The sequence below is a fragment of the Lithobates pipiens genome, unplaced genomic scaffold (genome assembly GCF_037356315.1).
Source record: "Lithobates pipiens isolate NorthernLeopardFrog02 unplaced genomic scaffold, aLitPip1_a1.2 Scaffold_30, whole genome shotgun sequence".
In the NCBI taxonomy this organism is placed as follows: Eukaryota; Metazoa; Chordata; class Amphibia; order Anura; family Ranidae; genus Lithobates; species Lithobates pipiens.
This window is the reverse complement of record NW_027507791.1, coordinates 175050120-175063395: the sequence shown is the minus strand read 5'-3', so window position 1 is coordinate 175063395 and position 13276 is coordinate 175050120. Positions and strand designations below refer to the sequence as shown.

General features: G+C 40.4%; 1 protein-coding gene across 1 annotated transcript in view; it reads right to left on the bottom strand.

The window, feature by feature from the left end:
• The window catches only part of LOC143942247 (butyrophilin subfamily 1 member A1-like), an 86057-nt gene that overhangs the window by 17556 nt on the left and 55225 nt on the right, over nt 1–13276 (bottom strand). The window contains exon 5 of the mRNA XM_077463493.1: nt 12919–13041. Coding sequence (XP_077319619.1) covers nt 12919–13041 — 123 coding nt within the window. The remainder of the gene's footprint in view (nt 1–12918; nt 13042–13276) is intronic.

Here is a 13276-nt window from a genome sequence, read left to right as displayed (position 1 = left end):
TGCTCTGGAGCTCAGACTGGGGCGAAGGTTCATCTTCCAACAGGACAGCGACCCTAAGTACACAGCCAAGATAACAAAGCAGTGGCTATGGGACAACTCTGTAAATGTCCTTGAGTGGCCCTGTCAGAACCTAGACTTGAACCCAACTGAACATCTCTAGAGAGATCTGAAATTCAGTGTGCACCGACGCTCCCCATCCAACCTGATGGAGCTTGAGAGGTCCTGCAAAGAAGAATGGAAGAAACTGCCCAAAATGGGTGTGCCAAGCTTGTAGCATCATAATCAAAAAGACCTGAGGCTGCAATTGGTGCCAAAGGCTCTTCAACAAATTATTGAGCAAAGGCTGTGAATACTTATGTCATTATTATTCTCCTCTGACATCCACTTTCTATAATACATTTCATATACTAAGGAGAGGGTCCTTTTCAAGTGTGACATGGAAAAAAAAACATAAATTCTTTAAGTTACAATTGTAATGAAAATTACAGACAAATGACATGCATTAAAGTAGAACTGAAGGCAAAAGTGTTTTTTTTTTTAAGTTTTAATATTTCAGGTTATACCCCCTGTCAGATTCTTTTGTCATCTCTGTCCCATTGGTTAGATTTCCTTTGAGTACTTGTTCCATAGCCACAATAGAGAGTTAAAGGAACCCCTTCCAAAGTGAAGAAAATACCTGGTAGTCACAAGCATCAACAGAACTAGTCTCCCCATTAGAAGAGGTTCTCCCTATTACTGTCCTGGTGACCACTCAGAATTTGGGATTTTCTTTCACATTCTGTGGTCATGGTCACCAGGACAAAAATAATAGAATCTCTCTAAAGCCCCACACACACTATCAGATTTTATTTTAGTTTGATTTTAAAGTTGTATGTTTTGTTACAGAACTGTACAATTTTTTTTACAGATAACCTTAGTGACAGCGGCATAGAATATTTGTTTATATGTGTGTTTTTTTTTTTTTAATTAGCTTTGCATACATACATACATACATCAGCAGCACCCTAACTCATAGAAAAAGCATGTAAAACCCACCTGTAATAAAGGCCTTTTTAAAAAAGATAAGTAGTGATAGACCTACTTTGAACAGTAGATAAAAAATTGGTCAGCAGTTCTCTGAGCCTTTTCTTGTTCTCACTAATTCAAAACTATACTGCTGCTGGCCAGTTTTTATCAAACCCTTAAGAATCTAAAGTTGTTGTAAAGGCTCAAGGTTTTTTGCCTTCACACATCCTAAAAAAACCTTCTGTGCGCAGCAGCCCCCCAGTATTTACCTGAGCCCCATCTCGATCCAGCAATGTGCATGAGAGCAGCAGCTCTCCTGGGTCTCTTCCTCATCATCGGCTCAGACGGCAGCGGGAGTCATTGACTCCCACTACTGTTAACCTTTGCCAGTGAGCCAATGAGGAGAGAGCGAGGGCAGGGCTGGGCAGAGCTACATGTGTGAATGGACACACAGAGCAGTAGCTTGGGAGTGAGCCTGCTGGGGTGCTTCCTATGGGGGAACTCAGCAAGAGGAAGAGGCCTGGAGCACCGGTGGGAGACCCACTGGCATACTTACCTGCTCTGTGCAGTGGTTTTGCACAGAGCAGGTAAGTATGCAACAAAGCAGGTAAGATTTTTATTAAGTGTAGTGGCGGCTCCTGAAGAGCACGCACTATGTGTTTTTCAAAGTTAAAGTTATGCCTGAACTGCAGTTTGGTTCAGGTATAATTGTCTAAATTTGGACTTCAGCATCAGTCTGACTGGACTATGAGATGTTCAGGCTGGCCACAGGGGGGCACTGGCAGGCATGGCAGTCATGGAACTATGGTCTGGTTAGGTGCTTTCTGGGAGAGGGTATTTAAGATGCAGACGTCACGTGGTTCGGGGTTCCGGTCCAGAATGATGTACTGACTTCATGGTCCTGGTCCTCCTGACCAGCCCCCAGGAAGGCTATGTCCTGGGGTATGGATCCACCCGATTTTGATGTCTCGGGGCTGGCTAGCCCGAGGCAAGGAAACTAAAGGAGGATTCTGAGGTGTTTGGGTGCCGTCTCTTGTTTGGGAGAGACCCAGTGACTTCACGCTATCCAGAGGAGGACTCTTCAGAAGAAGGCCAAGTATAGGTTGGTTTCTTAGTAAAAGCATGGAGGAGCTGGAGTACCCAAGAGAATCCGGTCTCGTGGATATCGCCAAGCTGGCTGAAATATCCAGGTATCACATGAGTGTTCTTCAAGTTTAGTTCCCCTACGTGTTCTACAACAACGCCTGTGGCAGAGACATATCTTGTATATTCTACAATGTCTGTGGCAGATACTTGTTCCTGAGTAAGCACCTCATTGGCTGCTAGGGCTTGTGAGAGGAGGACTGTCCAATTTGACTGAATCTCCAGTTGAGAATGGCTATTCTCTGGATGCAATCAAAGTAAGCAAGTTCTTCAACATTTTGACTTTGACACTAAAAGTACCTGAATTTCCTTTCCAACCCTCTGATCCCAAGTGAAGAGACTGTTTCATTGTCTACATTTTGCAAATAAAATCCATTCAAGTGGATCTGTTGTCAGTCTCTCGAGTTACTGGGCCATTTACCACAGGACACCCCTAGACGTGAAACGAGGAGAACAGAAGGTAACGGTAAGCCCAAATCTAACCAGCAGCTCCTTCAGGGGTAGTGCTACATAAGAAAAAAAATCTACCTTTAATATCACTTTAAAGACCTTAGATTATAAAGATGTGTAAAAATCTATCAGGAGCAGGACAGTGTTAATCAGAAAGACTAGGCCAAAATGTACTACAGGACACAAGCAGAAAGTTCAATTTAAGAATTAGGAAGCTGCAAATAATACAGCATACCATGTACCCAGTGGGCAGCAAAGGGAATCAGCATTGCATGGGGTAATAAAGGTGTGCCCAGGCACACCAGCCACACCAAATGCGCAACCCATAATGCTTTTCATAGTCTTTGAATCATGGCCAGCAGGCTAAGAATGACCAATAATAAGGTCCTTGAATAAACTACCCCTCACTATAAAAAGGGCTCAGAGAGCTATGGTGTCAGAGGGCCATAGCGTCAGAACCTCCACCCCCCAACCTCATGGAGGTTACAAATTGTCTTCCCTTAATAAATGTTTATACACTTAAGCTGGCCATAGACAGTTTGAATCTTGGCCGGTTCAGCAAGGATTCAAACCATGTATGGCAGGCTGTTTGTGATAATTACATCCTAGAATCCTAGAAATCTGCCATGCTGGTTGTACCCAAGGATGGATCAACTTGGGTATAACCAGTATGTTGAATTTCTAGGATGCGATTATTGCCAGTGGCTATAGCCTCTAGCAATAATCAGTGTGTTCTCCTGGCTAGGACAGCTCCCTGCCCCCCCCCCCCCCTTCCTGCAGGAAATATCAAAAGAATTCCCCTCAAGAAGGGTGGGACTTTTTAGGCATAAACTGTAACACGTTACAATAATTTTGTAAAAAATATATAAAGTATCTTTATTGAAACAAAATAAAAAAAAAACATTGTGGGGAAGAAGAGAAAGAGGTAGGTGGGATTATTGCGGTGCTGATAAAGATGAAAGAGTTGTATAGTATAAAAGTAAAAATAAATTTTATTAAATATAGTAAAAACAGCCACAATGATAGTACAAAATGATAGTACAAAAGCTAGTACAAACGTAAAATAGAAATACAATAATGGTGTAGAACATACAAAAGTATCTTTTGCAATAAAAATCTATCAAGCATATACAGAGATAAATACATTATTTAGATTAGGATGAAACGCAACTATAGACAGAAAAAAAATCTAAATAATGTATTTATCTCTGTATATGCTTGATAGATTTTTGACTAGCTTTTGTACTTCTGTGGATTCGGCCAATGAACATAGCCCCTTTTTTCTGCTCGCTTACTTATCTCATAAATATTCATTGAATAGCCATTCAAGCAGTGAGCTTTTATTTTGCACATCTGCTGCAATCAGTTCTGTCATATTATTTTTTTCTTCCTCTTAAGCCCGTCCCCCTGGTGGAGACTCCTTCGTGAGAGCGCACCGGTTCCCTCTATCTCCGTCATTGGTGCCTGTATGGACGCACGGGTCGAGCTATGTGGAAGCTCGACCTATGAATATGCGGACCGCCTTACCAGCACAATGCACCCCGTTGTGGTCATTGATCGGCAGTGTTTTGGTAGGTTCTTTGAACCTCTACACTGCCTTTTCCACGGTCCCCACACTTGCCTGAGGCGGCGTTTAAGTCTCCGTGGTTACGGAGACGCCGCCGCAGTGCATTGTGGGGACTGTAGGCTCATCCACCCGGGACGCATGCGCAGTCCTGCATCTATCGTCCGCTCACACCCGGCGTCACTGATGCGACGCCGGATGTGTGGGAGATAAAAGGCACACCCACTATGCAGGTGTGTCGGCCCTGCAGGACACGATAGCGGTGATCTCGCTGTGAAGGTTAGTCCTTTGAGAAGTACATGGCCTGTCCACACAGCCCATGTTCCTTCTCCTATTTTTCAGTCACATCTAGTCCTCTATCCCTATGTTTACTGGGGTTCGTTTGTCTTATCTTTTGCTTCTTATATTCCAGATCAATTTCCTTAGGTGCTGCACATGCTGGCTGATTGGTCCACTTGTTGCAGCCCTCTGCTTAAGAGCGATTCCATATCTATTTCAGTGGAGCATAGCAACATTTGCCTCTGCTCATTCCTGTTTATGGTAAGCGTTTTTTTAGTGACTTATTTAAATAATTTGAGCATAATGCTATCTTAAACTATAGTGCACCCATTTTCTCTATTAATACACCCTATCTACCTACCTTGCCACCTACCCATTGGCCTCATTCTAAGAAATCTTTGATCTGTTTAATTATAACCCAGGTCATCACTAAGGCATTAGATCATCTTAAGGACCCGCTTACCTGTAGACTTTAGTTCCCCTTTTGAGATACACTCAACATCAAATTGTTCAGGTAGGTTTCCCTTATTGTCTAACTATATATTATATTGAAACAAACTTTTCTTTTTTTAATTAATGAAACCGCCCACGGGAGCCCTCCCTGGCCCCATGATGTCTAATGAAAGTGGACTTTTTGTCTGTTCCATTTGTCTCCTGCAGTCACCTTTTGGGGGTTTCAGGGACTGGTGTGCTCTCCACGCTTTAAAGGCGTCTTCACTTTAGTGTGCAGGCGGGGCCCGTATTCGGAGATTGGTAGGTATAATTGTTTATCACCATAATGATATATATCCCTGGCTTCTTTAGCCCATTAACTCTTTGCGATCAGTAGGCGCTTTTAAAGTTTGGGCTGCGTTTTACCACTATGATCGGATCCACTAATTTTGTTGTATTCTGTTTACAGTGAATCTTTTTTTTTTTTAATTATCTCCTATCAATTATTGGCTCCCCTGAAGAAGCCTCTCTGTAGGCGAAACATGTCGGGATTCCATCTGAATAGCCAAGAACCCCTTCATTTAAACTAATTGATGGATTGTGATCATTGTTTGTATGGATATCAACATTTGTAGCTTCAAAATTTTGAATTTACCTTATCATTGTGGCTGTTTTTACTATATTTAATAAAATTTCTTTTTACTTTTATACTATACAACTCTTTCATCTTTATCAGCACCGCAATAATCCCACCTACCTCTTTCTCTTCTTCCCCACATTTGATACAACTGGGATGAGGTGCGCTGTTAAAAAACATTAATTTTAAATATTCAAAAAAGTACAGAACATTAGTTCCTTCCTGCAATCATATTGTTGAAACAGTATGTATGTTTTATAATTATTTTTCCAAAGGCATAATGTTGTCGCACTAAGTCGTTACAAGCATGTGCATTTGGAAGGTACAAGACTTTGCAATAAAGTCTTATTCCAATCTCCCCCTCTCTCATTAGGGTGTATTCTATCCAGAACCGTAAATCTAACCCTAGGAAAGACACCGTGGGAAAGTTTTTTAGATTGCTTTTTTCCAAAACAAATGTGCATAAATTAATTATCCCTGAAGAAGGAGCATAGTAAGACTCCGTAACGCGTAGGCTACATTGAATGCACAGTGTTCATCCGTTCAAGTGTCTTGTACCTTCCAAATGCACATGCTTGTAACAACTTAGTTCGACAACATTATGCCCTTGGAAAAATAATTATAAAACATACATACATTCAACAATATGATTGTATGAAGGAACTAATGTTCTGTTGAATATTTAAAATTAATGTGAATTTTTTGAATATTTAAAAAGAATGTGTTTTTTTTAAATATTTTTATTTTGTTTCAATAAAGATACTTTATATATTTTTTTACAAAATTATTGTAAAGTGTTACAGTTTATGCCTAAAAAGTCCCGCCCTTCTTGAGGGGAAAACTTTTGATATTTTCTGATCTTGGGATGTTGGCTACAAGTAGCGGAATATATTCTATATCTCTTAATTCTTGATTTTTACTCCCTTCCCGCAGGGAGAATACAATGACTCTGCAGGATGGTTTTCCCCATCAACACTCTTGATGGGAGAATCAAGTGATTTTATTTCCGGCAACCAGCCGGCTTTTGTCTGCACACTTTGCTATTTTTGTCTACTGGCTAGTTTTACATTGCTTTATTATCTGCTGTCTCCTAATCAATGAATAAAAACACCTGCCTGTGCCCCATTTCTATAGTACATTAGTCTTGTTCGTTAAAGGATAAGTTTACCTTTGGGAACATGTTTTGTGTTCCACACACTTTTACATGTAACATGTTCCCTATGTTCCAGTTGCTGCACAATCCCCCCCCCCCCCCCCCCCATGACAGTAGTGAGGGGAGAAGTTCCTTGTACTAGTTGTCAGGTTTTTGAAATCAGCACAGCCATGCAGGACTCTGCCCAAGCGGCCATGTCACTCATACACGCAGCTATGTGTGTGAATGAACTACAAGTCCCAACATCCTTTGCAGAGGTCAGCTTGTAGTTCTCAGTAAGCTATCACTGCGCTGTGGAGAGCCGTGGTAGTTGATGGATCCTTCTTATCAGTGTATCTGCTTCCCGGTACAGGATGTACATATTTTCGTTTATCTTTGTATTTACTTTTTCTGTGGTGTCAGTTTTTAATATAATTGGTCACTTTGGTTTTGCATATGCACTCGCCTTATTTTTAGTTTTGCTTATCAAGACATGGGGAGAGCTGATCATAGCACCCTACACCTGCGTGATGTGAGAATGTCCTATATTTAGAAGTTTGGTAGGTCAGTCTCCCTTTGGGTTTGAAGAAGCACAATGTATGTGTGAAACATCTCCACCCTTTGGTCCAATGTCATAGTCCTGGTGGCAGTTGTTCAATAAACCTGTTGGACGGGTGTTGGTGTGCAGCTATTTTTTCTACTTTGTCTACACAGATACAATGACAAGTCTTCAGGAGACCTGCATAGCACCAGACAGTTGCTGATCACTGGTACAATGCTTTACATTCTCCAAATAAATAAAATGCAAATTTCTTACCTGCAACAAATGTGCATGTATTATTTTTTTAAAGTGATCTTATCCTTAAAATATGCCCGGCCACCAGTCAATTTTTACACTTCTTTATTATCTGCAGTCTCCTACTTCTTAATAATAGTTTGATAGAAACTGCCCAGTGGCAAAATAGTTTTTCAATAACAAGAACAGAAACAGCCTCTATGAACTGCTGTTTAATTTTTATTTACCAGTTAAAGGAGGATTTTTACCATAAAAACAAGTGTGTCACTACAACAAAGAAAACAAACAAACCCTGATAAAGCTGTGTTGTCCATTTTTTTAATTAGCTTACCTATTAGCCCTAAAAATTACTAGAATTTACACACAAGAATTGCCCCACCTTATAATTCAATTGGATTCGGCTGCTAAGTTTGGATTCTCAGAATTTCAAACTGGATCCACTAAACTCCCCATAAATTGAACCAGGGCAGGTTAACGTCTCACTAGCACTGAATGATTTCCTTTATGGAGAGTCATTTTCTTCAGACATTATGGACTGTCCCAATCAGATGGCATTTTTATGGAAAATACAGTGCTCCATCAAAGAGCCCATATTTCTGTGTGTGTGTGTGATTTTTTTTTAATAAGGAGGGTGCCAGTTTGCCAGTTGGTGTTGTGGTGTAACAATTTTATACTATTTTGAATCTAATAGAAATATGATTTCATACCTGTATTTTGTAGGGCTTTCAAAAATTCTATGGGCAAGATAAAAACATTGAGTTAAACAATGGATACAGCAAGTCTAAGACAAAATGACTGATATAATAAAGCAGTTAAAGTAACAATAAAAAATGTGAAGTCGCCATATTTTAAAAACGTGCATTAACACAATGGAAGGTAAGTAAAAAAAATGCTGGAACTTGTTCATCTGACCACACACAAGTAAAACAAAAAATGTATTTATAATTACGGTATAACTTATTTCCAAAAGCATGTATTCCATCTAAAATGATTGTCAAATAAATTTTAGGCATGCATGCCATGCTTTAGCATAGGATGACACATATATTGGAGTCTGATGTAGCTGCAACACCCGAAACTGAATGTATGAAAAAAAATTGGTATATAAAAAAAGAGGAAACAAACTGCGCTAAGGTGAAAAATTGTGAAGTGTGTAAAATAATTGTGAATTTCTTTGAAAAATGTTCAGCTGTGGCTTCACTGTATCACATACAAGCAAAATAGGTAAACGAAAAATCATAAGCCGCGCTTAAACAAACACAAATGTAACCAACTACTTATGCAGTAATATTAAGATATACACTATACAGGGTACAACAACCCTATATATATGTATACGTAATGCAGAGCACATATGTGTTAATGTTCCAAATCCAAAATCTCACTACTGTGTTTCACTACATATGATAAGAATACATAACATAACTTATAAATGCGAGAAATATATAAAGCATCAACACCCAGTGTATAAACAATAAGTCCGTGTGTAGAACACCAAAAATGATTGACGTGAGGCTGTAAATAAGAAACCTCTAAAAATAAAACATAATGTTCATGGAATCCAAACTGAGAAAAATCGTGTTCAGTCCACCACCAAATTTTGCACTGACCTTACTTCACACTCTATCTAAAATGTATTTCCTGTTACCGCCACAAATGGGAGACTGATTTAGGTAAAAAACCTCACAGCAGATCAAAAGAGAAATATCGTCCGATTTGCCTTGGAATTATCTTAGTCAACTACAGGAGCATAATTTCAAGATTCTAACCAGATGATATCATACTTCATCTGAAAAGAACAGCAATTTTTGTGCGATATAGACAACCACTTAGTGCATAGATGTATTTTAAAAAATGGGAGGGGGTTAAAAAATGTCCACGGATGGGATACTGTTAAAAAATGGCAGCAATAGGTCAGTGATCAGTTATTATGAGACTTGATGTAATTAAAATTGATAGCACGGGGCAGGAGGCAGCATGCTGAAAGGCAGAAGCGACCTTGAGGAGAAAAACAAAAAGGAGAAACAAGCTGAGCCAACCTAAGTGTAGTAATATAACACACATTTTATTGATTGTAGTCAAATGCACTCACTCTGTGTTAATTAAAAAACGGGCACATCTTAATGGTGAAGTCCGGGTGGGCAATGTAGTAGGCGATCTGGCTCCAGAGAAGGTGATGCTTTAGCGGTGTGCAGTTCCGTCTGGTGGCGCCGGTGGATTGCAATGTCCCAGACTAAGGTCGGCAAGGAGCAGCGGAGATCGTCCTCATACTTCATCTGTTCTACACAAATATTTCCCGACTACTACTGCTGATGGAGATGCCTTGATGAACAGGGGATGCTGCTGCATATATTTTGGTCCTGCCCCAAGCTCAATCATTTCTGAAACTAGGTGCACAGAATATCACAAAAAATGCACCGACTATCAGATTCCAGAAGATCCTCTTTTTTCTTTCTGCATTTCTCAGACATTCTGACAAAAACTTAAAAGAAATCCATCCTATGCCATCTTCTTAACACAGCCAAGCCATACATTGCTCTTAGATGGAAAGACCCACAACCCCATTCCATCAAGATTTGGCTTAATAGAGTAGAAGAGTTAAACCAGATGGTGGACCTTGTGCTTTCCACTCAAGAAAACACGAGCTGCATTCCAAAACCTGGCTTCGCTGGAATATGTTTATCTATTCTAAGGGGGGTAAGACTCTTTGAGGATCTTGCGGACAGTGAGCTTCTACCTTGGCTCCCGCCCTTTGCTCCATTTTCTTTTTGTATTATGCCATTCTTGGCCCACCCTGAATCCCCCTATTTAATCCAACATCCCCCACCCCCTCTTTTTTCCCATTGTCCCCTCTTTTTTCTCCGTCCTCTCCCATATTTTTTCATGCATTAACCATAAAACCTTATGGACCACTTTGCAAATGGAAACAAAGATATGAGTGATACCATGGTTTTGGTGTTTCAGTCTAAGTTTATGTCTACTCTATTGTACGGAGTTTTACCCTGTTCATATATCGGATCCCTACCAATGGCATAATTCTCCTTTTTTTATATCAGGTGGCTTGTATTGTTACCTAATGATGTCCTGTATATAACAGATTGAATGGTTTATGCTGCCATTATTCATGTGACATGTTGGATACTGCAATTCTTAAAAAAAGCATTTGAAAAAAAATCTAGTTCTTAAACCTTATTCGCATAATACTCTGTTTAGTATTAATATCCTAGTATCCTAGTTTTTGTCTTTACCAACGCCATGTACTCAAAAAAAAAAAATCACATTCCTTCTTCCCATCCATCACTTTCAGTTACTGGTACCTAAATGATTACTACAGAAGAGGCAGAAACCATCCTAAATGACTTGCACCACAAGTCTTAGCTTGCTCAACCCAATGCAATGCTGGCATTATGAAAATAATTGTAAACTACCAGTAACTATATTTTAAATAAACATGCTCTTTTTTTCTATTAAACGTAAAAAAAAAAATATTTGGCCTTACCATATTGTGATTTTTCTGAAAGGAAAAGAAAAATCCACTATTATTTTTAATACTGAAATGTTATATAATACCACTGTACCCTGATTCTCTATGTGCAATTTTTGAGCTTGCATCAACAAGGCTACACAATTCAAGAGGTGAGGAAATGTTGTACTGGTTGTGCAATGATACATTGGACAGCTTTTTAGCCTTTTTTTTTAAATCAACCAAAAATCTGCTCAGGATGAGTTCACCTTTAGGGGCATGTTACATGTTGCACCCATATTTAGGGTGTAACATATAAGATGCTCCTATCCACACATCTCCCGCTGCTAGTGCTCCCCTCTCTGTGGCAGGCAGAGGACCCTCTCCCTGCACCCAGCTGCCACAATTTGAAAACAGCTGTGAGCTGTACCATGTGATCGGGTGTAGGAAAAGCACTGCATTTTCGACCAGCATTTGGGGTGTCATTAATCTAACAATGACAACAACTGTAGATCCCACTTGCAGTGCATTTTGAATGTAGTACAGAAAACACTCACGGAACGCGGGTTTCCTGCACTAGGTTCTGGTGTGAATGACAGTTGACACAGGCTTGCTTTTTGCTTGCTTGCAATTGGTTTTGCACTCCTGTGACCCGTTTTCGGCAGAGTGGACTGAAGTCCGCTCTCTGCCGGCATCACCAGTGTCAGTCCAGGCACCTCTTCATCCTGACAATGGGAGTCTGGATTCGCCAGGTGCCTGGACTGACACCTGACTCAGCCTCTCAGCGAGCCGCTGAGAGCCTGAGATGGCCCCTTTGCCCCCTCCACAGCTCAGCGCTCCAATGAGGGAGGGAGCTGTGAAGACCAAGCAATCGGAGATGTTCGATTGCTCAGTTATCAGTGTAGAGGTGCCAGGGCACAGATGCAGCATCTAACTGATGCTACATCCACGTAGGTAAGTATTAATCAGGAAAAAAAATCTTCTCTTTTAACCTGCTTACATAATAAATAGAGTCCTAGATGAAAGTAGGGCCTTTATGGCACCAGAGGGGTAAGGTATTCCTTTGAAATAAAGAAAGCTTGAGTCTTCGGCTAGCTCTGTGGTGATATACTGGAGATATCCTAATAAGCAGAGTGAAGTAAATTAGGCTGATGTGTCCTGGTAAACAGGGGATGCAAAGTGTGCCTGTGGTATCGTGAAGCAAGATAAACACTGTCACTGCTTGGCAGTGAGTGAGTGTAGCACAGAGATCTACAGGTGTAGGCAAAGAGAAAGACAACATTGTCTGCATGCAGTGTCCTTTGTCATAAGAAGGCGGGAAAGTGCCTGCTGCTCATCAATCCCTGTGACTTGTGGTTTTGAAGAAAGGTGTAAAAGCTCTGCAGCAAACTCCCGCAAGGTCCTAGCTCAAGGGATCACGCTTGACCTTGTGTTGCACCATGCCATGGCCCAGCCGGATCTGGCATGGACGTGATAAAAGCAGCCTCCAGGCTGCCACTAGATGACCAGAAGAAGCTGGCAGTGGATGCCCCTATACACACATGTGATGACTCTCTCTAGTACAGTACGCGACTTAGTGACAGATGGTGCTGTGGCTGAGTCACTTGCTTTCAGATCCAGGCTGGGGTCCCAAGAGAGCAATCCGGGCCCAACACAGGCTTTATATTACCTCTCCCAACATTCTGTTCTATTCTCCTACTCCAGACAGTTGGTACGTGTAGTCCATTACAGTCCAGCCTGAGTGTGAAACCTGAGTCCTGGGACTACAGTTCCCAAGATTCCTTACTTTACTCTCTGGTGTTAATTACTCTGCTGGCATGATGTAATGACACAGTCTTAGCTGAAGTCTAGAGGAACTTACTGAAGCAATGCTGCAGAGTGTCTCCTGGAACTGCAGGCAATATTAGCCAGCTCCTGGCTACACAAATTTCTGAATACCTTTGTCTTCTCTATTAATTGAATATACAGTATTTACCATCAGCTTTCGGTGATAAAATAATTTTTAGTAACTACTTACCCTTTTTACGTTTCCTTTGGTGTAAGGCATCTCTTACATATAAAATTACTATTAATATTATTGGGAGTAGGACATTTATGCTGATGGATGCAACCAATCCTGAAATCTCAGGAAAAAGAGAGTCTGAAAAACAGGAGTTTGTTGAATGTTATTTAGTATATAGGTAAAATAATTAGATAAATACAGTAAGTGTGCATTTACAATGTATTTTTTTCTTATCTCAAAGTAAAGTTTGTATTATCAATACATCTATATAGACTTTCACATATCAGAAAGTCAAATTTTGATATATTTACTAAGAGCTACTACTGCAAGCTTATTTTGCAACATTTGAATAAGGGACATTTTATACATTTAT